The 21,714-nt window shown below is 51.0% G+C and overlaps 1 protein-coding gene across 1 annotated transcript; it reads left to right on the top strand.

Moving 5' to 3' along the window:
- Positions 1–13,157: 13,157 nt before the first annotated feature.
- Positions 13,158–13,734, top strand: LOC112878633 (predicted GPI-anchored protein 58). The gene is made up of 3 exons (XM_025942872.1): positions 13,158–13,285; positions 13,367–13,581; positions 13,661–13,734. The coding sequence occupies exons 1-3, from the start codon at positions 13,158–13,160 to the stop codon at positions 13,732–13,734; spliced, it is 417 nt and encodes a 138-aa protein (XP_025798657.1).
- Positions 13,735–21,714: the final 7,980 nt, after the last annotated feature.

The following is a 21,714-nucleotide window of genomic DNA, read 5'->3' as shown; positions in this document are numbered from 1 at the left end:
TTTGTGACAATGAAAGTGCCGTAAAAATTACCAAGAATCCGGTTCAACACTCTCGCACAAAACACATTGATATTCGCCATCACTTCTTGCGTGATCACGAAGCCAAGGGGGACATTTCCCTTCAAGGTGTGAGATCCGATGAGCAATTGGCGGACATTTTCACAAAACCTTTAGACGAGAGTACCTTTGTTAGGCTAAGGAATGAGCTAAATGTGTTAGATGCGGCAAACGTCATGTAAATTGCCATGTCATATAGAAAAATGCATACATATAGGACACTTGTCTAACCATGGTAAGATAGTAATGAGCAAGGGTTTAGCTTGAGGTGGTGGTCCACTTGTTTTCCTCTAGGCTTGTAGAAAGGCTCATCATGAAGAAGCTTCCCGTGGGTTAAAACCTTGACAAGTAGAATTTAAATTCTCGCTATGCATTTCTTGTCATATAGATGTGCACTTCATGTTTACCTTACTTTCGCATGTGGATGTAGCTTGCATTATCATTGCATGCGTAAGAGTCACAAACGAGATCACTTGATGAAAATGAGACTTGCTTCATATACAAAATCTCAATTCATGAAAAGTGAAAATAGTAAAGTGTTAGGTGCGTTATTGCCTAGTGAGCAATGTCATGATGAGTTTGAAGCTTTCTTTCTTCAATATTACTATGACATGGCTCATACATTTTATTTGGTGTTTTGTCTGTCTTGCGGCTTTTCCTTGTGTTTGAAAAGAAAAATTATCTAAGCTAGTGAGCTATCCTATTTGCTTTGAGGGGTAAAGTCGCCTATGCAAGTCCATTAACTTGAGTTTATTCGAATTTTATAAGTTTATTGGACTTAGCATAGAAGAGTGAGCTGAGTGAGGGTTTTTGGCTTCACCGGTTAAACCGACATTCAAAGGATCTTCACCCATCGTTTTAACCGGCGTTACTAAATTTCTGCTTCAGCTCAGTCAGTCCAGGCGTTCAACCGGTGTATACAATTTATGGAGCATCGGATCAACCGGTGAACATATCACAGATCTGACCTGAAAATCAACTGTCGTTTGTGCCGTTCAACCGGCGAGTGCATTTATGGGATCATCGGTTCAACCGGCGTTCAGATACAGATTTGGTAAAATCTCGGGTAAATTACACCGACGCAATCAACCGGCGTTCGAACCCTAAGCGTCGGATCAACCGGCGATAAGAAAATCTGCGGGGTCCACCTGTCATATAACTCTCTTGCCCGCTCGCTTTCACCCGCTCGTCTTCGCCGTTTGCCGTCTCCTCGCCTTCGTCGTCACCTTCGCCACCGCGCCACATTGTGCCGCCCGTGCGCGCCACCGTCCGCCGCCCGCGCCGTTTGCACCGCAACCGCGCCGCCGCCGCCTTGCGTCGCTCTGCGCGCCCAGCCGCGCCCGCGCGCCGCCTGCACTGCGACCGCGCCGCCGCCGTCCGCCGCCCGCGCGCCACCGCGCCCGCGCCAGCGCCTTCTGCTCCACACGCCTTGCACCTCCACCGTGCCGCCGCCCACGCGCCTTGCACCGCACTCACGCATTCACGCCGCGCACGCCAAGTGTTCGGTGTTTTGCCCGAACCATCACGCTCGCCCTAGCTCGCAGCGCCGCGTTCTTGTCACCCCCTGTTGTCGAGATGGGCCGTGAGAAGAGGAAGGGGAAGGAGATTGTGGTCGAGGAGCCCGCTCGCAAGCGGACTCGTGCAGCGAGAGAGGCCAAGAGGGCCGAGATGGTGGCTAAGGCTGCCGAGGAGCAGGCATCAGGCCGTGCTCGCCCGTTCGCGATCAGGGATCCGTCAGCCAGGGGCAGGGGCAGAGGTCGAGGCATGGGCAGAGTCAGAGGTGCTAGGGCCACCAGAGCCATGACTGCGGCAGCAGCAGCAGAGTCAGATCAGTCACTTTCAGCTGCAGATTCAGATTCAGATACAGAGGCAGAGCAGTCTGAGCAGTCACAGGGGCAGAGCACACAGTCACCGACTCTACGACGTTCTGGCCGCACCCGGCAGACGTCCCCCGCAGGAGACACTTCGCGAGCGACCGAGCGTCGCACCGGACCGAGGACGCGAGGAGGTCACCAGCCACAGGAGCCTCGCAGGTCCGCAGCAGCAGCAGCAGCAGCAGCTCGTAGAGCCGAGGCCCTAGCGGCCGAGCGTGCAGTGTTCCGCATGGACACTGTTGTGCGTCTAGAGCCAGGTATGCTACTCCAGAACTTGACCAAGGCCAATGCGGCGAAGGTCAAGAGGCTCAGGTGGAGTGTTCAGAAGGAGGAGTGGTTTCCCGTGACACGTGACAGCAGGGTTGACCGTAGATTCTGGACGCTTCTTCAGGCCAGTTTCTACGAGACCTACCAGAGGCGGGGCCACAGGATCTTCCCGCACAGAGTTCTTGACTGGGTGTCTCTGAGGACAGCCGCAGGGGGAGCAGATGTCAGAGAGCACTTCGCTCACTTCAGGGGCCTGCCCAGGTTACTTTCGATTGAGCGGAACAGATACATTGAGGATTGGGTCAGAGTTTTCTATGCCACAGCTTGGATAGCCCCAGAGCACAGAGCTGTTCACTTCATGTTTGGAGGCCAGGTTTTTGGTCTGTCCAGGGCTACTTTGGCAGGGATTCTTGGAGTAGACTTGGTCGATGTCTCTTTGCACGAGATGGTTTACGGGGATGCAGATCCACCGCGCAGAGCCATGATTGGCGGGATTGCACCTTCTCACGAGGCGATCTCTTAGTGCTTCCGCCAGCCGTTCCCTGCCTCCTACGCCAGAGTTCCCAGCCTGCTGACCCCAGAGGCATACGCAGTTCACATGGCACTCCGGAGGACTTTGCTCTCAAGGAGTGGCTACCCAGAGTGGTTCACAGGTCTGCAGCAGCTACTGCTTCTTCACATCCTCACTCACGAGCCATTTGACATAGTTGACTTTATCTTGGCTGAGATCGAGGATGTTATCACTGATGGGATGGGTGTTGTACGTCAGTTTCCATATGCTCACTGGATCAGTTTTATCTGCTCTATGATTGTGCCAGCTGAGTCACCTGTCAATGCAGTATACCGTCAGGACGAGGTTCCTTGGTTCACAGTCTACCGTCCTACAGCACCTTCGGACCGGAGGAGAGGCAGACAGGACGATCGAGCTGCTATGGCACGACTGTCACCCGAGGCACAGGCTTGTGTGGCACAGGAGGATGCGACACTGCTTGCCGCCAAGGCACAGCTTCCTGGAGGAGACGATGAGATACACTGGTCCGACCTTGAGTCTGACTCCTCCGAGGACGAGGAGTACTTCCCTGCACCTGCTCCAGCTAGTCACGACCACGAGGCAGGTGGTCCGGAGAGCCAGCTCCAGTGTCAGCTGCTGCCGCTACAGTTTCAGAGTCACAGGTGTCTCAGCCGTCTGAGCTCACCGCACTTCTACAGCAGCTGGTGACACAGCAGAGAGAGGACCGTCTTGCTCAGGAGAAGGCCAGGAGAGCCCATGAGGCCCAGCTTGCAGCTATACAGAGGGAGGCCGCCCGAGAGCGAGCTGCGACCGAGGAGCGCTTTGTCGGACTTATTGATAGAGTATTTCAGAGGACAGACGCTCAGTTCCAGCAGATGCAGCAGGGCATGATGGCGATGTTCGGGATGATCTCACAGCTTTACTCTCACACCGGACTCGCCCCGCAGCAGCCAGGTCAGCCAGGCCTTCAGGGCGTTGGAGCACCTCCACTTGCAGTTACACCAGCTCCAGCCTCTACTGCTCCAGCTACTTCAGCGACCCCGGAGACCATGTTCTCGATGTCAGCACTACTTGGATCTGCGGGTCGTCCTTTCTTCTCTCCACTGCCAGCGACTTCACTCTTCCAGGAGTCTCCTTCAGCAGTACAGACAGTCGCCCTCCCAGTAGTACCACAGCCTTTACATTCAGGGGGAGGTGGAGAGGGTTCCTTGCTTCAGCAGTCGACACAGCCGGCAGCTTCAGCACTTACCACTTCAGATGTTGACACATCTTCTACTGAGCCGATTACTACTTCTACGGACCCTCTTCCAGGCAGTGCCAGCACGAGAGCCTCCACGACAGCCACTCCTCCAGTCAGCTCAGCTCCAGCAGGCAGTTCTGACCAGCAGCTCCCGTCCGTCACTGAGGATCCACCGTCCGACGATGACGATGACCCGGACCGTTTTCTTGCCGTACCACGTCAGCCGGATCAGTAGCTCGCTCCTTTTTGTGCTTTGATTCCAAAGGGGGAGAGGGAGTGAGTCAGGGGGAGGGTAGAGTTAGAGAGAGCTCGTGATCAGAACTTTGATGTTTTATATTGTCTCACATTTGGTGTTAGTTCATGGATATGTACATTTGTCGTTTTGAGTATGCTGTGTTTTGAGACATATCTATGGATTTCATTTGAGCCGTTGCATTCTTTGGTTATATCTTTCCGAGTTTGCTTGTGTTTATTCTTGCCATTATCTATTCTCGCTCTCTCGTCATTTATGTTTATGTTGTCATCAATCACCAAAAAGGGGGGAGATTGTAAGCATCTAGGCCCTCAAGGTATGTTTCAGTGATTAATGATAACCATTATTGTGACTAATGAGTTTGTGCAGCTTTATAGATCATTATCGCTCATTTGGTCATATGTCAAAAGAGGCCCCTTCAACTCAATAATATGTCAAGACTAAGGATCTTTCTAGTCCTAAGTGTCATAAGGTTGAGAAGGACACTTAGGTTAGTATAGGTTTTATAGTTTTGTAGTGATCGCACTATTAAGAGGGGTTTAGGCTAAGTAACTTGAGCATGGACATGGTCATTTGAAAATGGATGCACACAATGGTCACTCAGGTTTCTAGAAGTTCAAATAAGTGGTTCTCAACTCATATCTCAAAAATATTTGGATTTCATTCAAGACTCAATCAGAAAATGCAAAATCAGGAAAAGTCCTTAACACCGGTTTAACCGACGCTCTCACTTTTCTATACGTCGGTTAAACGGAGTCAGCTGAGACTTGGTTTTTCTGTTGATCAGTGGACAACTACACTCACCGGTTAAACCGATGATACGTCGGTTAATCTGCCCAAGTTGTAACGGCTAGTTTTCAAAAGAGGCAGCTTACGTTCACCGGTTAAACCGACGATGACTATTGGAGGTACGTCGGATTAACCGGCGGTACGCAGTTTTTCTGGCAGCTTTTTCTCCAACGGCTCTATTCGTGTGAGCTGCTTATATATACCCCTCCAATGGGTCATTTTACTACTCTTGACACCAGGCAACATCCAAACACTCATACTATAGTCAAGTGCCACCTTGAGCTTCAACATTTCACATACTTGTTCATTCAATCATTCAAGAAGCAAGATTAAGGACTTGAGTAGAGAGAAGCTTGTGTGCATCCGTTCTTGGTGATCGGTTCTTGCTGAAGTGAAGGCCTTAGCTTATTACTCTTGGTGATTGGAATCACCTAGGCGATCTTGGTGATCGAGGTGATTCTCGCGGAGCTTGCCAAGGATTGTGAGAGCCCGGAGAAGAAGATTGTACGTGGCTTGATCTCCACCACACCGGGATGGTGAACGGAGACTCTTAGTGAGCGCCCTCATCTTGGTGACTTGGGAGGTGACAAAACTCTTTGTGAGTGTCACAACGTGGATTAGGGGTGTGTGACAACACATCGATACCACGGAAAAAAATCCGGTTGTCTCTTGTCCACTTTATTTATTCAAGCATTATCTTTCATGCAATTTATTCATGTGCTTGACTTAGGGATCATTACTTTGCTCTACCTTGCTAGGCTTTACCTTCTTTTATCTTTCCTAGCTTGCGTAGGTAGTTTAGTTACCCGGTTGGTGAATTGGTGCCTTTCTAGCTTTGCATAGGTTAAGATTGCTTTACCTTGTTTTAGAAATTGAAAAAGGCCCAATTCACCCCCCCCCCTCTTTGTCCATCGATCCTTTCAATGGCTTCCATGCTAAACACCATTGGGTCAAACTTGCTTTCCCAGGTATGGCAGATTACTTGTACTCCTTCGGGGTTTGTTAGGCGTACCACTTTGTCAGTACAGCCTATGAGACCATTGTGTCGGCTTAACCAGTCCATTTCAAGGATCACGTCTATTCCCCTAGACTTAAGTACTACCAAATCTGCTAGAAATTCTACCCCACTTAAATTGATCCTTACCCGTGGATAACCTAATTGACATTTGATGTCGCCTCCACGCGTCCATGTTAATAGGGGTGTTTTTAGTAGTACTGTAGTTATTTTGTGTTTTTCCACAAAACTTGAGGATATGAACGAGTGCGATGCTCCAGAATCAAATAGTACTGTTGCCAGAGCTGAGTTGACTAGGTACTCACCGAGCACTACGCCCTGATCTTCTTGAGCCTCCTGCTCGTCGATGTGATTGACGCGGGCTCGTCCAAATGATTGCTGGGGCTGCTTCATCTGTTGACTGTTGTCGTTGTTGCGGATGTGCACTCGGTTGGCACCGGTCAGGGCTGGTCTGGGTCCATTCACCGTGTTGGAGAAGGCTGATGTAGCCGGCTTATTCTTGGCATAAGGGCAATTGCCGATGAAATGCCCTGTCTCACGGCAGTTAAAACAGGCTTTAACATTGTTGTTGTCGGAGGCGACCAGGCTTGTATTGTTCTGCGGGGCCCTCATGGTACTCTGGCTCCTAGGCTGTGTGTCAGGGGCCCGTGGTCCTGTCACTTGAGACTGAGTCCTATACTGCATTAGGGCCTGAGATCTTGGTGTAGTGTAGCTAAAGTTCCTCGGCTGTTGGAATCGGTCCGTTGGCGGGCCTTACTTTTCAGGAATTTGCGTTTGTTATCCTTCCTCTCTTCGGTTTTGGCCCTTTCCGTAAGGATAGCCTTGTTCATCAGGGTATTGAAGTCAGAATAGATCTGAGGGGTAAGTAAGGTCCGAAGTTCTGGGTTTAGTCCCTTCTTGAACATGTCTTGTTTCTTGTCATCGTCGTTCACTTCCTCCGGTGCATATCGGGCCAACTCCATGAACCGGTGGGTGTACTCTTCCACCGTCATGCTTCCTTGCTGCAGTGCGCGGAACTCATCCGCCTTGCGCTTCATGGTGGCCGAAGGGATGTGATAACGGCGGAACTCCCTCACGAATTCCTCCCAAGTGATGGTAGAGGCATCCTCGGCTGCGGCACAATAATTCTCCCACCAGGCTAATGCGGTTCCGGTGAGTTGGTGGGCTACCAGAAGGACTTTGTCTCGGTCCTGGCATTCAAACGGTTCGAGTTTCCTCTGAATTACTCGTAACCAGTCATCTGCATCCAAAGGGTTGCAGGATCCGGCAAAGGTGGGTGGCTTGGTCCTTAGAAAAGCTGTCAGCTTGTCATTCATGTTCTGCTCTCGTGGTTGCCGGTTAACAAGGGCATTGGCCAGTGTTTCCAGTATAAGGGTCTGGTTGTGGATTATCTGCGCCAGGTCTCCGAGGGGTGGGGTTGGTGGTAGTTGCTCTCCTCCTTGATTTTCTCCTCGGTTCTGGCTTACTTCCTGTTCTTCCTGAGGAAGATCTTGTCCAACAGGTTGTGCTCCAGCACCAGCGGCTACGGGGTTCCGGCTACGGGAGGACCTCGTGACGTTCCGGGGAGTCACCTGTTGATTGGGTAGATTGGGGTTACGATTATGTGATGTTTAAGTTATTTAATTCGTATATAAGGCAGAATCTACATCCTGCCGGTAGTCACACAAACAAACAACACACAACAAACCAGTACACAACATCACAACAAGCACAAACAACTTCATTACTGCAAGGGGGGTACAGCTTGGGGGTAAAACCAGGTCTCGTACTACTCGTCCGGGGTCATGCCTAAGGGCACGACTTTAAGCAAAAGAGGCTGGGGGGGTACATCACTAGGGCGGCGTCGGTTATTTTACTCGCGGGGCGTGCCTTCTCCCGGGGCGGGGAGTGTGAGTAATCCTTGCTCGCCATTCTCTGGATCTCCATTTGCCAAGGGTTGTGCAGCACCATCTCTTTCAAAGGCGGTAGTAGAACTTTCAGGGTTCTCGGATGGGGCTTGCGAATTTCCAAGGAGTGGTCCCCATCCTATGACGGGTGTCCCGAGTAAAACATGGTCTTCTCCAATTGCCGGGACTGGTGTTCCATTTCGGGTCCATTCTTGCATACGCCAGTCTCGGGCCTGCCTGAGGCTCTCTTGGGCGACTGCTTCGCTGCTGACCGCGGCTGCGGCTCTTGCCTCGGCTTGGGCTGCTCGGATCTGCTGCAGTCTTACTGCGAGCTTTGCTTGCTCGGCTCGATGGGTCTACTCTCTCAGAAGGTTGGCTTGCTCATCAAAGAGTTGGTCCAAGGCGGCTAGATAAATAGCCACTTGGTACAGAGGGCCTTTTTCATGGCGACGTCGTTCCAGACTTCTCATGCGTGCTTCCCAAACTGGGTTTCTGATGGCCGGCGGGAAGAACCTCATTGGTGTGGGGGCGAGGTGTCTTTCAAAAATCCGGCATAAATAACGGAGTGCTTTTCTGACGGTCAAGGGGTAGGTGTCCTGGTGCCTAAACCCTGTGGCAGTCACTCGCCATGGCTGGATGTCGGGGTAGCGGTTGCTCCTGGCGATGACTAGGATCACCCTGCAGCGGAGGGTACCATGGTGTTCGTACTCTCTGCTGTAGTACCTTGGGCGTTCCGTAACGCCAAGGCTTTCCAGGGCGTTGATCAAAAGGCTGGGAAAGCCAGATGCAGCTTGGCAATTGCCCTGGGTCCATCCTTCCTCAGCCATCTGAAACAAGGACAGGGTAAACAATCTTGCACAGGTACAAAAGGGAGTAGGTAACATTTATTATTGCAACATGGAGGGGGTACAGTTCCCATAGGTACGTGATTATTAGGGTAGGGTTCTAGCTTGGAGTGCTACTCCTATCATGGGGATTCTTCCCCGATTCTGATAGGGCGCTTCTTTATTGGGAGGCACCGATCCATCACCTCATCTTCGGTCTGAGTACCTTTATCCCAATGGGTTTCCTCGGGTTCCTCTTCTTCCTCTATCCATCCACTTATTCCTCTGCGGTTTTCGTATTCCTGTATCTGGGCTTGGAGGGCGGCTAAGGAATACTCGGCGTGTGTGGCTCTTATCTGTTGTTCTTCCAGTTCCTGGGTTGCCTTTTCTGCCCTATGGATTAGCTGCTTCAGCTGTGCCGCCTGTTCGCGGTAGAGTTCATCCAAGCCGGTAAGGTAGATGGAAAGGTGGGAGACCGTATCTTCTAGGTCTTCTTCTTCTCTTCCGAGTCCTCTCATCCGGGCAATCCAAGTGCGTCCTCTTCCTTCAGTAGGTGGGAAAATCCCATACGAGTCCGCTGAAGGTGGTGCTTGTAGATCACACGCAGTCGTCGCAGGGCTTTATGGGCGGCCTTTCGGTAGGTGTCAGGGAAGCGAAAGCCAGAGGCGGAGATGAACCAGGGGTCCACATCAGGCTAACGGGTGCTTCTTCCCACAAAGACCATCATGTCGCACCGAAGGGTGCCCTTGGAGGTGTATTCTCGGTAGGCATACTCTGGTGGTTCCATAACTCCGATGCATTCCAGGCTGAGTATTAATAGCTTAGGAAGGCCGGGCTCTGCGTGGCAGATTCCGTCAACCCATCCATTGTCAGCCATCTGGAACAGGGCAAGAACCAGTGGTGAGTGTTTGCGCAGGAAAAGAGCTAAGTCAAAACAAGTCCTGGGGCCTGAAAAAGGGTCTCGTTTCTAGGGTCACGTCCTACGGCCAGCCTACGGCTCTGATACCACCTGAAGCATCCCCCATCAGGGAAGACTTAAAAGTGATGCTTTATCAGTCCCAGGAGGCTAATAACACTTTTATTACATCAGATGGTACATCACCGTACAACTCTACGTGGTAATGGGTAGTGAAGCGCCACTATTGCGAGGATTACAACTAGAACCCACACTACTACACTAGCTACGAAAAGAGGGTCATCAGAGTCTTGCGCCATGCGGAACTCCAGCGGTGGCCTTAACCACAGGCAAGACCGGGTGCAGGACGAAACCCTACTCGACGTCTTCGGGGAGGTAGTCTGGATCTTCTGCTGTAAAAAGCAAGAGTGGGGTGAGTACAAACGTACTCAGCAAGTCCAATCACACCCACGGGGAGGGGGGGTTATAACAGAAATCAATGCACAGGACAGTCCAAGGATAGGGTTAGAGTTCATTTGCGGAAAACTCGGTTATATGCAAAGGTTCGTTTAAAAACATGTTTCAAAACAAGTTTTTAAGTACCAAGGAGCACATGATGTTGATCCACAAAGGATCCAAGTTTTAAGCTGCTACCGGACTCCCCATCCGCCGTAGCACACGGCACAACTGCCGGACACTTTCCAAACAACCCACACCAGTCCAACCATTCCCAGAGTGAAACACTAGTTATGTGACCACACCATAACTTGCCCAATACCGTGGGCACGGCTATTCGAATAGATTTTAACTCTGCAGAGGTGTGCAACTTTACCCACAGGTGGGGTACCACAGCACGATCACCTTGGTGTCGTTGCAGATCCCAACAAAGCCATTACCCACCTTAGCTAGACCTGACTAGCCACCACGGGATCCATCAAGGGGCCATTCGACCTATCTCCGAGGTTTAACCGGGGCATAAGTCACACAGAGCTTATCCCTTCTCCTTGATCACCCGTTGCTCTCAGCTCTCCTGATGGCTATCAGACTAACTAGTGGGATTTATGCTAAGCTGTTGCCCATACAACGGTCAAGTGGTTTGCACGACAGGAAGCTAGGTGAGATGACACATCAATTCGGTCCTTAGGGGTGACAAGATGGATATTTCCCGTCCTTGCTCAACCACACAGGTACGAGCACACCAACGGCAATTCACTCAGAAATGCCATCCATCCCGTCTAACTCACTTTTCAAAACCACATTTTACCTCTTCCCACACACACACGTTTTTATTTATAAAACAGGTGGTCAAGGAATAGTCATCACAAAACAAGGGGTGGTTATCACAAAACAAGGGTGGCTATCCTACCATGTTTTCTCAAGCAAAACCATGCATTTTTATAAAACAGGCCAACGGACTGCGTTCATAAAAACTAGGATAGAAACATGCATCAAAGGGCGGGATTGAACTTGCCATCATCAAATCCTTGCGGGAGGTCCTGATCGAAGCACTGTCCCTCAGGTTCGGGGTCCCAGAACTGGTCCTCGTTCGCTTGATCACAGTCGGGACCTTCCTCGTTCACTCCGTGTCCTACGATGCAACAAACAGGCACCCAATCAATCGAACGAACTAAAAGCTTTTATCGTTGAGTTCGAGTCGGAAACAGATTAGTTATGGGGATAGGGACGATATTTTTGGGTGGTTTCCTGATGGCATGGTCGAAACCATAGTAGAAAGGGCATGGTAAAGTTTCGGGTTGATCGGAGATCGTTTGGTACATAAAATGATAAGTTAACGGGGTGTTAGGGTCTAAACAAGGGCCCAGGGGCTCATTTGTAAATGGTTATGAAACGGAAAGGGACTTGGTTATAAATTTTAGAAACATTTGGGGCATAACAGAAAGGTGCAAGGGTTTATTTGATATTAGATTTGTATGATGAAGGGTGTATTTTGGATTATCAGAAAGGACAGGGTTTCTTTTGCAAAAGAATGTAAAGGGTGGAAGGGCTCTTGAAGGAATAGGGGAAAGGGGAGGGCCTAGGGGCAAGTTTCCCCTTTCTTCTTCCTCCCATCAGCAGAGAACAGAGGAGGGGAGGGAAGGTCCGGCGCCTGGCCGATTCCGGCGGCCCAGGGCGTGGCGGCAGCCGGGGTTAGGGGCAAAAGAGGGAGGGGGCAAGGGGATTCCATCCCCGGCCTCACCTTGGACCGAGATTTAGCGAGGGGGCGTGCCCACGGGAGCAGGAGGCGGCAGCGCTAGGCGGCTCGGCGTGGCGGCGTTGGGGGCTAGGAAGGCGGCGGGCGGTGGCGGTGGAGGCCGTGGGGGAAGGGTGCACGTGGGTGCAGTGCGAGGCACAGTGCGGAGCACGGCAGCAGCAGCGCGCGGCGGGTGGCGCGGCAGGCGACGGGCGGCGCGGACACGCGCAGGGGAGGGCGTGCGCGTGCGCGCACGGCGCGGGCCAGGGGCGGGGGTGCGAGCGGCGGGCGGCACAGCGGGGCGCACGGCCACGCGTTGCGCGTGCGCGTCACAGAGGGAGGCCGGGGCAGGGCTCGTGCACGGCGTGGGCAGGACCAGCGCGCGGCCGAGCGGCGCTCGGGCGCGCGGCAAGGGGGAAAGGAAGGAGAGAGAGAAGGGAGGAGGGGGGAGAAGAAAGAAAAGAAAGGAAAAGGAAAAAGGAAAAAGGGGAGAAAAGAAAAGGGAGGGAAAAGAAAAAGAAGAGGAAAATGAAAATAGGAGGAAAATAGAAAAGAGGAGGAGAAGGAAAGAGAGGGGAGGGAAAATAGAGAAAAAGAAATAGAGAGAGAAAAAGAGAAGGCGAGGGGAAAAAAACAGAGAGAGGACTCATGCCGGCGCTATTCGCGGCGGTCACTACGGCCGGTCGGCCACGCGAGGGCAACGGGCAGGCGACGCACTTGGTGTGAGGAAAAGAGGATGGGACGGCGGTCAAGTTCGGTGTCGGTCGTCAGGATGGCGGGGAAAAACGGAGAGGGTTAGTGCTAGGGTTTGAACGGGCTTTGACGACAAACAGTTTTTAAACGAAACACTCTAGCGCGTGATTTATTTTTTGTGACTCTTCGGGGTGTTACATTCTGCCACTGCTAACTAAAAATCTTCTGCAGGGACACACAGAGTTGTATCGGAGTTATCCACTATAACCCCATATCCCCCGACCAGACCACCTTCTTCCCAGTGCCGCGGCAGAAGCAAAAAAGGCTCAAGCATCCAAAGCTCAACCAAGCGACGAAACAACCAAAAGCAAGAGCCCCCTGGCGGAAAGGGAAACTAAAGGGAAGGCGAGAAGGAACAACTTCCCCGGACCATCCATGGAGTTGACCGAAACTCTGCCTTTGGTCCCGCGGGATCGTTGGGTAGTGCACAAACGGAAAGCACATGTAGTCGAATCCTCCAGGTATGAAGTTGCTGCCTTGTTCAATTGTCAAATATTGGTATTGTTGCATGCTAACACTGTCTTTTTTGCAGTCTGTCTGCTTCTTCTCCTGACCCCAAGCGCCAAGAGGTGGGAATGGACCCATCGACTACTTCAGCAGGGATGGTTACCATCGTCGTGGCGGGCACCGTGCAATCAGCTGGTGTGAGCCCGCCGCTGGCAACGAGCACTATGGTTGAAATACCATGGGCCTTAAGAATAAAGAAAGCTGTGATGAAGAAATCATCGCTGTCAGTGCAGATCCTTTTTGCATAATGAACATCCTGTTCTTTTTTACTTGTGTAATAATATAACTGATTCTACTTCATTAGGTCTGTAACCGACATGAGGTACAAGCCAAAGCCTGCCGCAGCTACTCCAGCCCCCGAGCCACCAGCCCCAGAGGAGCCCGCACCCGAGGAGCCAGCCCCCGAGGAGGACACAACACTGCCCGACGTGTCACCACCTGAGCCCCAGCAACCCGAAACCAATGCCAGTGGTGAAGAACAAGTCGAGGCCACTAATGCCGCTCCTGTAGATGGCACAAGTAAATGTCTGACCTCTCCTAGCTAACTGTTTAGACCACAAACATCACGTACTGAATGTGTCTTGACTTGCAGTTGCAGGTACCCCGCAACCACCAACTGACGAGGCGACGGGTACCTCAAGGAACCCTGTACTGGTGCCCAGGTGTGGATAACAGAACATCATTACCACAGATCTAGTAGATGATCCACTCCTGACCGTCAGCAACATGCGATACTTCCAGAAGATCTCCAAAGAGATGTACCAATATACCGTGGTAAGGCATGATTACTCCTCTGTCGTTATACTTTGTCGAGTTGCTTGTCTTAATCCTTCCCCTTATGCAGGATGTGGCCAAACTCTCATAGCGAAAGTCCGAAAAGCTGAAAGCAGTCGTGAGTGGCCTCCAGGAACTCAACGCAAAGGATAAACGCATATCAGAGGAATTGATGAAGGATATATATCTCCAACGAGAGCTCGACAATCTGAAGCTGGAGCGGACGCGAGAAACATGGCTCCTCCAGAACGACCTCCGCAATCTTGAGAAGGCCAACTCTGAGCTCCAGGAACAACTCAAAGAACAGAAGAAGCCACACCAAGGCAAGCCCTTTCTTCCCTCGAGTACTTTCACTTAACAATTTATCTTAAATTCTAAAAATATCTTCACTGCAGAGCTTAGAAAAATCTTAACATATAAAGAAGAGCTGCTTACTGATGTGAAGAATATACTGTATCACCGTATAGATGACGTCGAGAGGCTGCAGAAGGTGATCGCCGATACTGAACAACAGTTCGCCGACTGCCTTCAGCAGATCAAGACGCTGGGTGAACAGAAGGAGCAGTGATAGAAGGAGCTGGAGGACCTCAAGGGGCCGTCCAGAAGCTTGTGGACATGGTGGACCCACAAGAAGGCAGCGAAGCAGACGAGCGGCCCTTGCTGGAGCGACTTCTCGGAGCGCCGCAGAAGGTCCTCAGCTTCCTCACTGAAGCCCCCATCGCGTGTGTTAGCCATGCTCTTAACTTTGTCAAATCCTTTTGGCCAGAGGCTCGACTAGAGGCGTTCTCGTAGGGTGTGGCTGCAGAGTGCTCTGAAGAGCAATTCAACGAGTACCTCCAAGAAGCCCAACCTGTAGCAGAGAAGATAGTAAAAAGTGTACTACAGGATTGAGATATCGTAAAAACAAGTACTCTTCTCTTTGTATATATTTATCTTTGATGTCTCCACTTGTATGTGCCTTATGACTCCTGAATTGTCACCCAAGTTTAAAGGCTAGATAGTAGATACTATCCCGGGTGCAGCGACCCTGGAAGTAGTCGAAGTAGCTCCAAGTAGGAACCCATCCAACAAGTTGGATATAACCCGATCGAGCAGGTCTAACCAGTTAGGAAAGAACGCGAGCATCGTCGCGTGACTGCCGTGCTTATGGCAAGAAGTTGAAACTACCCTGAATGCAATGACTCTGGGTGTAGTCGAAATAGCTCCTCATGTAGGCCCGTCCAACAAGTTAGATATAAACCGATCGGACGAATCTAACTTGTTGGAAAAAACACGATCGTCATCGTAAACGACCATCAAAGGTCATGGCAAGAGGTCGATTCATATAAAATATGAATGTGGCCGTAGCCTCCGTCAAAACTCATGGCGAGAAGTCGATTCATATAAAACATGAACGTGGCTACAGCCTCCGTATGTTAGCAGAAAAAATTTATATTCCGAATTTTGTGACTCGTAGCCTCCAAATTGATTCGGAAGAAAAGGACCACCTAGGCGCCCGGGGAACAGCTATCCCCGCACGTCTTCTCATGGATAGAACTTGCGCAGGTTCTGAACGTTTCATGAATTTGGGACGTCTTGGCCCTCGGGGTATTGTAGTCGATATGACTCCGGTCTTGTAACCTGCTTGACGACGAACGGTCCTTCCCACCTCTAGTTGAGCTTGTGTAAGCCGGACTCATCTTGGATGCGGCGTATGACCAAATCGCCTATACTGAATGACCGTTCCCTCATGTTGCGATCGTGATATTGCCGGATCCCCTGCAGGTATCATGCTGACTGAACAAGAGCGGTGCAGCGAGCCTCTTCGACAGAATCAAGCTCTAAATGCCTTGCTTCGTCCGCCTCGCCTTCGTTGTACATTTCAACCCTTGGGATTTCCACATGATGTCGGCAGGTAAGATAGCTTTAGAGCCGAGGACAAGGAAAAATGGTGTTTGTCCTGTGGCTTTGGACGGTTGAGTCCTAAGCCCCCAGACGACATGTGGCAACTCGTGTATCCACTTTTCTCCTTTCTTGCTGTTTTCATCATAGAGTCTTTTCTTGAGGCCCTCGATTATCATGCCGTTCGCCCTCTCGACTTGACCATTGGCCCTTGGGTGTGCAACAGAGACATATTTGACCTCGATGCTCGCATTTTCACAGAACTCCCAGAACTGGTTGGCCATGAAATTTTATCCTAGGTCTGTGATGATGGTGTTCAGGAAGCTGAAGCGATGCAAGATATCGGAGATGAAATCAACAACTCGATCTGGTGTGAGCTTGGCTATCGGTTTGTACTCGATCCACTTGGTAAACTTGTCGATAGCCACCAATACATGGGTGAAACCGCCTGGCACCGTTGTGAAGGGCCCAATGATATCAAGGCTCCAGCAAGCAAACGGCCAGGATGGCGGTATGGTGATGAGACTGTGAGCTGGGATGTGAGATTGCTTACCAAAGAATTGGCAGTTTTGGCATCTCCGTACGAGGTCCTCAGCATCGGACACTGCGGTGGGCCACCAGAAACCAGCTCTGTATGCTTTCCCCACCAACGTTCTTGAAGCTGCGTGGTTGCCGCAAACGCCCTAATGTGTCTCCCGTAGTATGTCATAGCCGTTTTCTCTTGTGACGCACTTCATGAGCACCCCTGATCGTGCACCACGCCGGTAGAGCTTACTGTCGACTAGGACGAAACCCTTACTTCTGCGCATGACACGACCTGCCTCTGCGCTTCTTGCGTCCACCCCCGCTGTTAGTTTTTGATCCCGGATGAAGTCGATATAAGTCTCTCTCCAGTCCTCTCCAAGCATCATAACCTCCCGATCATGCTGTTGAGGGCCAGCATCAGTGGTTACCTGAGGTGAGGACTGGATGGATGGCTGTTTCAGCTCCTGGACGAAAACTCCTGCAGGAACCTGTGCGCGGGTGGATCCTAGCTTGGATAGTATATCTGCGCCAACATTATGCTCCCGTTACACATGATGAACCTCTAGGCCGGAAAATTTATTTTCCAGCTTGCGCACTTCTTGTACATAAGCGTCCATCATCTCCTTGTTGCAGTCCCACTCTTTGTTGACTTGCTGAACGACAAGAAGTGAATCGCCATATACAAGTAGTCGCTTGATGCCTAGTGATATCGCCAAACGTAGCCCGTGAAGCAAGACCTCATACTCGGCTTCGTTATTGGATACCTCCCAAAGGATCTGGAGGACATATTTCAGCTGTTCGCCCCGTGGAGAAATAGACAGGACTCCAGCGCCGCCGCCGTTGAGCTTAAGAGACCCATCGAAGTACATGGTCCAGTGCTCTAGCTTGTGGACTCGAGTTGGATTTTGATTCTCTCTCCACTCAGCCATAAAATCGACTAGAGCTTGAGACTTGATTGCAGTGCGTGGCTTGAAGTCGATTGACAAAGTCCCCAGTTCCACTGCCCACTTTGATATACACCCCGTGGCATCTTGATTATAGAGAATATCCGCCAATGGAAAATCCGTAATCATAGTGATCTTGTACTCGTCGAAGTAATGGCGCAACTTTCTCGATGTAATCAGAATTGCATATAAGAGTTTCTGAACTATCGGGTATCGTACCTTGGATTCGGAGAGTACCACGCTGACGAAGTACACGAGCCTTTGCACTCCAAACGTATGGCCCTCCTCAATGCGCTCGACTACAATGGCGCTGCTGACAACATGAGTTGTCGCCGTAATGTAGAGTAGTAGATCTTCTCCTGGCAGTGGTGCTGTGAGGACCGGGGGAGACTGAAGGTGATGTTTCAGATCTTGCAGGGCCCGCTCGGCCTTCTCCGTCCACTGGAACTTATCTTGGCATTTCAGTAGCTTGAAGAAGGGTAGTCCTCTCTCCCAAAGTCGGGAGATGAACCTGTTCAGGGCTGCTATACATCCTATTAGTTTCTACACATCTTAGATTGTGGCCGGAGCCCCCATATCAGAGATGGCCGTAATCTTCATAGGATTGGCTTCAATTCCCTGGTTGCAGACGATGAACCCGAGCAATTTCCCTGATGGTACTCCGAAAACGCATTTAGTTGGGTTTAGCTTCCACCGAAACCTACGTAGGCTGCTGAACGTCTCTTCCAAGTTTGCAATCAAGTCGTCGGGATTTCTGGTCTTGATGACCATGTCATCCACGTAAGTTTCAATGTTCCGATGCAGCTGATCAGCAAAGCACATTTGAATCACGCGCTGATAAGTTGCTCCTACGTTTTTCAACCCGAAAGATATAGTTTTGTAAGCGTATGTCCCGAACGGGGTGATGAACGCGGTTTTAATTTGATATTCCTCCTTGCGCAATCTGGTGATATCCTGAATAGCAATCAAGGAAGCAGAGGAGTACACAATCCGCTGTCGAGTCGACGACTTGATCAATGCGCGGAAGCCCGAAGTGATCCTTTGGGCAATGCTTGTTAAGATCGGTGTAATCAACGCATATTCTCCATTCATTATTCTTTTTCCTTATAAGGACGGGATTAGCTACCCACTCTGGATAGATTACTTCTTTAATGAAGCCAGCCGCAAGGAGTTTAGCTACTTCCCATTTAATTGCCTCACGCTTGTCGCGAGCAAATCTTTGAAGGCGTTGCTTTGGGCACAGCTTGTGGGTGTACATTCAGATTATGCTCGATCAGTTCCCTGGGCACCCCTGGCGTATCCGCTGGTTTCCACGCGAATATGTCTCGGTTGGCCCGAAGGAAACTGACGAGCGCGAGTTCCTATTTCTCATCTAAGCCTGCGCCGATGACGGCGGTCTTGGGAGAGCTGCTACGCGGCCGCGAGTACTTTCCCTGAAGCATCTGGCACATGCGTAATTGAAGCGTACTGAATCGCCTCCTGGTTGCAATCATATGACTTCTTCAAGTTGCCTCGGAGAGTGAGTACTCCACTTTGTCTTGGCATCTTGAGAAGCAGATAAACATAATGCGGCACTGCCATGAATTTGACGAGTGCCGGTCGGCCCAGTATGGCATGATAAGAAGATTCGAAGTTAGCAACATCGAATTTAATGAACTCGGTGCGGTAGTTCTCCCTCGTGCCGAAGGTGACTGGAAGAACTACCGTACCAAGTGGGTGCGCCGCATTACCTAGGACAAAGTCGTAGAAAGGAGACTTGCTCGGAACCGGCATGTCCGTGAAGTCCAGACCCATCTTTCTCAAAGTGCTGGCGAAGATGAGGTTGAGACCACTCCCGCCGTCGATGAGCATCTTGGTGAGCCTGACTTCTGCCACCACCAAATCCAGGACCGGGGGGAACTTACCGGGCTCCGAGAAGCTTATCCACTAGTCGTCGCGTGAAAATAAGATGGGGACCTCCGACCAACGGAGTGGTCGTGGTACCGTAGGCTCAACGGACAAGATCTCCCGGAGAAGCAGTTTCTGGTCCCGCCTGGAGCCGAAGTCTCCATCTCCCCCGAAGATGATGTTGACGGTCTTTGAGACATCCTGGAACTTCGCGTTGTGCGTTTTGTCCCCTTGGTCGTCGTCTTCAGGTTCTTTGTCCACTGGCTTATTCTTCTTGCCGTTACCGGAATTGTTAAATGTCCTCCGGAGGTGGTAGCAATCAATTGCCGCATGATTGGCACTTGGATGCCATGGGCATTTCTTTGGCAGGAGCTTCTCGAACTCTTCCTGCGTTGTTATCTTCTTGCCTCGCGAGGGACGATCCACAGCCGTGACGAGATCGTCTGGCTTGCGCTTTTGGGATGGACCCGAGTAGTCCCGCTGGCTCTTATCGTTGCGGTTGTCATTTAGACGCCTCAGGCTGCTATCATTGCGCCTCGGGAACCGCTCCCGCATCTTTTTTTTCTGCTCGGACCAGTCGTGCATCATATCATGAAGCCCTGCAACAGTTTTCAGTCTGTTCTGCCCAAAGTCTCTATAAATGCCTGGGTCAGTGATGCCGTTGTAGAAGCAGTCGATGATGTCTTCCTCCGAGATATTCGCAATAGGAGCACGGATGCGAAGAAATGGCGTGTATAGGACCGTAGGAGCTCGTTACGTTCCTGTTTACAATGAGCAAGATCATGACGAGTACCTGCGCAAGTGATCGCCCCCCTGAAAGTTGTCGATGAAGACCTTCTTGAGCCGCTCCCAAGAGTCGATTGAGTTGTTACTGAGGCTCTCCAACCACGTGAGCAGCGCAGGTTCCAACATCGAGAAGTAGACAAACTTGGTGATGTTGGAGCCCCCTGCGACTTTAATGGCAGTGGAGTAGCAACGTAGCCATTGCTGAGGAGCTTGCTTTCCATCATACTTGGTGATGCCGATCGGCTTGAAGCGCTCAGGGTACTTGTAACTGCTAAACCGTGCGGAAAAAGCTGGAAAACGGTCGCTGCAGTCAATACCCTCTGTCTCGGCTACTTAGCGCTCTCTGCGCCTGGAATCGATTACGGACCGTGCATCGCGTCCTTCATTGATTCGCTGGCACAAGTCTTCTGGAGGAGGCCGATGATTGGCCTGTCGCGGGTTACCCCCTTCTTCCGCATCAAATTCGACGATGGGCAAGTCGACATCATCCTCGCCTTCTTCCGCCATCAGCACCTGACGTGAGATGAGCTCATCAGAGCTCGCGTCGACTAACTCGGTCAACTCCTCTGCCACGGTGGCTAATGGCCTGCCCTCCTGAAAAGGCAAGGGCTCAAGGTGTGCCACAAGCCGTTCTTCGGCCTCGAGTAGATCAGAAAGTTTCATGCCCTTCCAATGCACGAAACGCCCCTCTGGAGAGGAGGTGATCATCAGACTGTTGGCACCAAAACAACCCGCAGCCCCCGACGTGCGGTGGCTTCGGGCTTTCCGAGTTGGAGTAAAGAGTCCAAGTCCGTCTCCAATGTGGAGAGGGACTCGGAGATGTTGGCATCCTGAAGATCAGTGGTCAAATTGCGTAGACCGAGTCGTGATCGGCTACGCGAGACCTCAGATTGGAACGAGTCCAACCCAAGCAAGGTTGTTGCAACGCTGGATGGAGTCATGCCGAAAGTAGACTCCTCCTCGGTCCTCGTAGCGGATCCATGGATTGACAAGTCGTCGAGATTATCGATGAACTTGTCGAGGTCGCTATGAAAACTCACCGCGGGAGTTTTCAGCTTCATATCGACGAGGAATCGACGGAAACTGCCCGCGCCATCTGCGACGCAGACCCACGAGCCAAATACAAACGTCGTGCCCTGAGAGGGTACTGACCTGGTGAACTGGAAAGATGCCATCGAGTTCGCCGGTGGATCTTCGATGCGCTCCCCTACCTGGCGCGCCAGTTGTCGGTGTTTTACCGGCTGCCCACCGAGGGGTATACCCAAGGTGGTTAGTTTGGGTGAGGAGACGCCGAGATCAGGAACTCGAAGGTGCAAGGAACACAAGATTTAGACAGGTTCGGACCACGAGGTGCGTAATATCCTACTTCCTGTATGGTGGTTTGTATTGCCTTGGGTGTTGATGTTCTATTTTGAAGGGATCCCCGCCCCCCTTATATATCCAGGAGGGCAGGGTTACGTGAATCCTGGTCTAATACTAGCCAAGGAATCATACTCAAATACAACTTAAGTAGTTTACTTCTGTACCGACTAATCCTACCCTCGTATGAGTAGAGACCAACATAAATAAGAGATAAGACGTCTTATCTCTTAATTCTGTTTGAACTACGTTATGTATATAGTCCCGTAGTCCCGGATGTGACAGTACCTTGGTCCCAAAACTTGATGGAGATTTGAATTTGAAAAGGTTACGGCTGCTGCAAGCAAACACGATATAGGTCAAAATCCTTGGACCAACTATCAACTCCATCCTAACTACAAGTTCATGTGTCCTTGCGTGGAAGCAAGCCAAATGCATGCTGGTGCAAAAAAAAAAGAAAGAAAAGGTTCCTTGTTAGGAGTAGTCTTGTTTAATC

The sequence above is a fragment of the Panicum hallii genome, unplaced genomic scaffold, assembly GCF_002211085.1.
Source record: "Panicum hallii strain FIL2 unplaced genomic scaffold, PHallii_v3.1 scaffold_177, whole genome shotgun sequence".
Taxonomy (NCBI): domain Eukaryota; kingdom Viridiplantae; phylum Streptophyta; class Magnoliopsida; order Poales; family Poaceae; genus Panicum; species Panicum hallii.
Note: the sequence above shows the minus strand (reverse complement) of the source record. Positions and strands in the feature narration are given on the sequence as shown.

Excerpts from the sequence above, each read along its gene's own strand:
- LOC112878633 (XM_025942872.1), top strand. The coding sequence starts at position 13,158 with ATGGTTACCATCGTCGTGGCGGGCACCGTGCAATCAGCTGGTGTGAGC. Across the intron at positions 13,286-13,366 it reads GTGATGAAGAAATCATCGCT|GTCTGTAACCGACATGAGGT; the intron begins GTCAGTGCAGAT and ends CTACTTCATTAG. Across the intron at positions 13,582-13,660 it reads CGCTCCTGTAGATGGCACAA|GTACCCCGCAACCACCAACT; the intron begins GTAAATGTCTGA and ends TTGCAGTTGCAG.